Below are 3,204 nucleotides of genomic sequence, written 5' to 3'. Positions count from 1 at the left end.
AATCAATCAAAGATGTTGGTCCGAATAATGTGGTTCAATGATCACAGATAATCAGCAAATTGTAAGGCAGCAGAAAAATTATTGACGTACTCATCCACACATCTTTTGGTCTGGGTGCCTGGTTCACACATTGAACCTTTTGATGCATGATATTGTGAAACACAAAGATTGTGGGTGGATTGCTGAGGTTTACAGGAAAGGGAAGCAACTCATTAAAATTCATCACAGGGCATACAAGGGTAAACTACTTCTATGGCACTTACTCCAAGTTGCAATTGCTTAAAATTGCAAAGACAAGATTTGCTAGTTATTACCTCACCTTTAGGCGGCTAGTGAGGTGAGACAAGCTTTAACTAATCTGGTGTGTGCTGAAACATGGAATGAAATAAACATTGACACAGATGGTGCTAATGCAGTCAAGGACACTGTTCTTGACAGTTACTTTTGGTCACAGGTTAAATATGTTTTGCAATTCACCAAACCAATTTATTACATGATCAAGTTTGCAGATTCAGATCGACCAGTAATTGGGGAGGTGTATGAGCAAATGGATAGCATGTGGGGCAGATTAAAGACATTGTTGAGCCTAGAGATACCACCTTGTACAATTATATTCGTGAAGAGGTGCAAAACCGATGGGAAATGCTAAATATTCCATTGCATGCATTAGCATATGTTTTGACACCTAATACTATCATCCATCATGGCTTTCAACACCACACCTGGGGGGGGAAGCAGGAAAAAACCACACCAAGATAAAGAGGTTCACGAAAAATATATGGCTGCATTGAGTAAATTAATCCCTGATGATGAGGAGGCTGCATTGGTACGGAGACAAGTGAGCAACTATACGCTCAACACTGGTCCATTTGGGAGCATGCATGCAATTCAAGATCGAGAGCATTTTTCTGCTCTTGAGTGGTGGAACATGCATGGAGGGGGTACTCCACTTCTACAGAGTTTGGCATTGCGGGTGCTATCACAGGTGGTAAACACTTCTTCTGCAGAGAGGTGTTGGAGCTCTTATTCTTTCATCCACAGTGTTAAAAGGAACAGGTTGAATTTAGACCGGGCAGAGAGCTTGGTTTATGTTCATTACAACTTGCGATTGTTGTCCCATTACTGTGAAGATGCAAAGTCTAATAAAGACTTGTTGATTTGGGACAAGAATCCAGAGGAGCCCAATTTGGAGGATGGAGTGTTGCGACTAGAGCAATTAGAGGATGCTCTTATCCAGGTATGTCCATTGTGGTATGAATTTCCAATTTTCCCTATAAAGCATTTCTCTAATTCATGTTTTTAATTTTTTTGTTAACTAGTGTTATTTTTTTTTTTGCATGAATTTTTTGAGCGATTCTAGGATGATGATGACCGTATTGATATGCCACCACCCCCATCTGGTCCCTTGGTTCCTAAGTTCCATGGTTCAACACCAACAGCAGGGGGTTCTTCTTCATCAGTTCCAGTGCCACGACTTACACAGGGACCATCTTCTTCATTGCCACCACGTGGAGGCCCGCCATCATGTTCTATTCGTGGTGGAAGGAGGAGAGATTAGTAGATATATTCACAATCTACTTCTTTTTGTCATAGATTACTCATTAGACTTGTAGACTTGTGAATTTGAATTTTGAACCTTTTTGGCTTGGCGGTGACCAAGTGACATATTTTGTAAACATTATTATTTGAATTTTGGACATGACAAATGTTGACAGTTGCTCACTTGCTAGATAAATCATAATATGCTCTATGTTTATGTTTTATAATATGCTTAAATGTTTTATGTTTTATAATATGCTTAAAAATTTGATGTATGTTTGTAATAGCTAGAATATAGATGATTGTTGTACATACTAGTAACTACAATGGAATCATGGATGCCATATCTATCTTGATTTATGCAAAAATATGCATGTTTTCATGTCTTCTACAATTAATTTGGTATTTGGGATGTTTGTTTTGAGTATAAATGCAAAAAAATATAAAAAAAATATATATATATAGCAGACGCTTCCGCGGACGCTTCGCTTCCTAGATTTTTGGAAAATGACGCTTCCACGCTCCGCGCTTCCGCTTCGCTCCCGCTTCGTGCAACATTGGGACGAAGTGCCGGAAGAAGGAAGTGCTGAGGAACAAATTGCAGAAAGGAGAAAGGACTTGACTTGTGCTTGGAGGATATTCTTGTCAGGGGTCTAGGGTTTGGCATTGATCAATAAGAAGCTTCAATAAGGGAAACTTACTAAAGGGTTTTCTTCTCAAGAGAAGAGAGGTTTTGGCCCTGGCAGAGAGCCAACATCTTGTGTTCTTGTTCTTATGTTCTGGTAGCAGTTTGATGAAGTACACACACATGCATTAATAATAAGAAGAAGAAGATTAAGCTAACAAGAAAAAGTAAAAAGACTCCACAAATTGTTATCAAGTAATGAAGAATCACACTACACTTATTTGCCCTAGATTCTTCAACAAGAGACACACAACACAACAGGACATGCATAGCTTCCGGCAGAGTAGTCCACATGGATGCAGTAGTCACAAACATACAGTGAATGGATAGCACATACAACACCCAACGGAGTAGTCCACACGAGTGTGACGGTCGTTATAACAAGTTTATGGGAATGGTTATGTTGAGTGTCCGATGGGATAGCCCACATGGGCAAGACAATGTTAACAACTTATACAAGACATTTTCGTAAGCATATGTATTAGAACAACCGAAATAGTTTCAACTGTTTTAACACAAGGTAAAGCAACATGCATTACAAGTATCCAAAGAATGGTCTTACAAACAAATACAATACATGTGTGAAAATGTGTTGGCTTGTTATCAGGTTTCTGAATTAAGCGAAAGTTCCAAGGCACATAGGTATACCATACATCACTAACCCCGATAGCAGGGTGTCGTAGCAAGTGCTCGCTCCTCAAAGAAAAGACTACAACTCTCAAGGCTATGTGGGAGGAGCCAAGGTGAAAAGTCCTTTGTATGTACAAATGAGGGGTATTTATAGCCAAGGGTAAAACTGGCCCTTGTGACTATTCGACTTCCCTCATCACTGATTGACTTACATGACTCTTCAGATTTTCATGTGGGTCTCTTGGACTTCCATGTTACATTACATTGATTACAACAGTATGGCCTATAATAGTGATGTGGCCGAGATGACTCATGACATGACTTGACATGACAGAGTTGGTATGTTCATG

The 3,204-nt window shown here is 39.5% G+C and overlaps 1 protein-coding gene across 1 annotated transcript; it reads left to right on the top strand.

Annotated features, from left to right (window-relative positions):
- Positions 1-756: 756 nt before the first annotated feature.
- On the top strand, positions 757-1,719 carry LOC149147250 (uncharacterized). Its single transcript, XM_089445860.1, has 2 exons — positions 757-1,237; positions 1,361-1,719. Exons 1-2 carry the CDS (start codon positions 779-781, stop codon positions 1,556-1,558), a joined length of 657 nt encoding a protein of 218 aa, XP_089301986.1. The 5' UTR covers positions 757-778; the 3' UTR covers positions 1,559-1,719.
- Positions 1,720-3,204: the final 1,485 nt, after the last annotated feature.

The sequence above is a fragment of the Pinus tabuliformis genome, chromosome 9 (assembly GCF_031772625.1).
Source record: "Pinus tabuliformis cultivar Carrire ecotype Pingquan chromosome 9, CPIR1, whole genome shotgun sequence".
Lineage (NCBI taxonomy): Eukaryota > Viridiplantae > Streptophyta > Pinopsida > Pinales > Pinaceae > Pinus > Pinus tabuliformis.
Note: the sequence above shows the minus strand (reverse complement) of the source record. Positions and strands in the feature narration are given on the sequence as shown.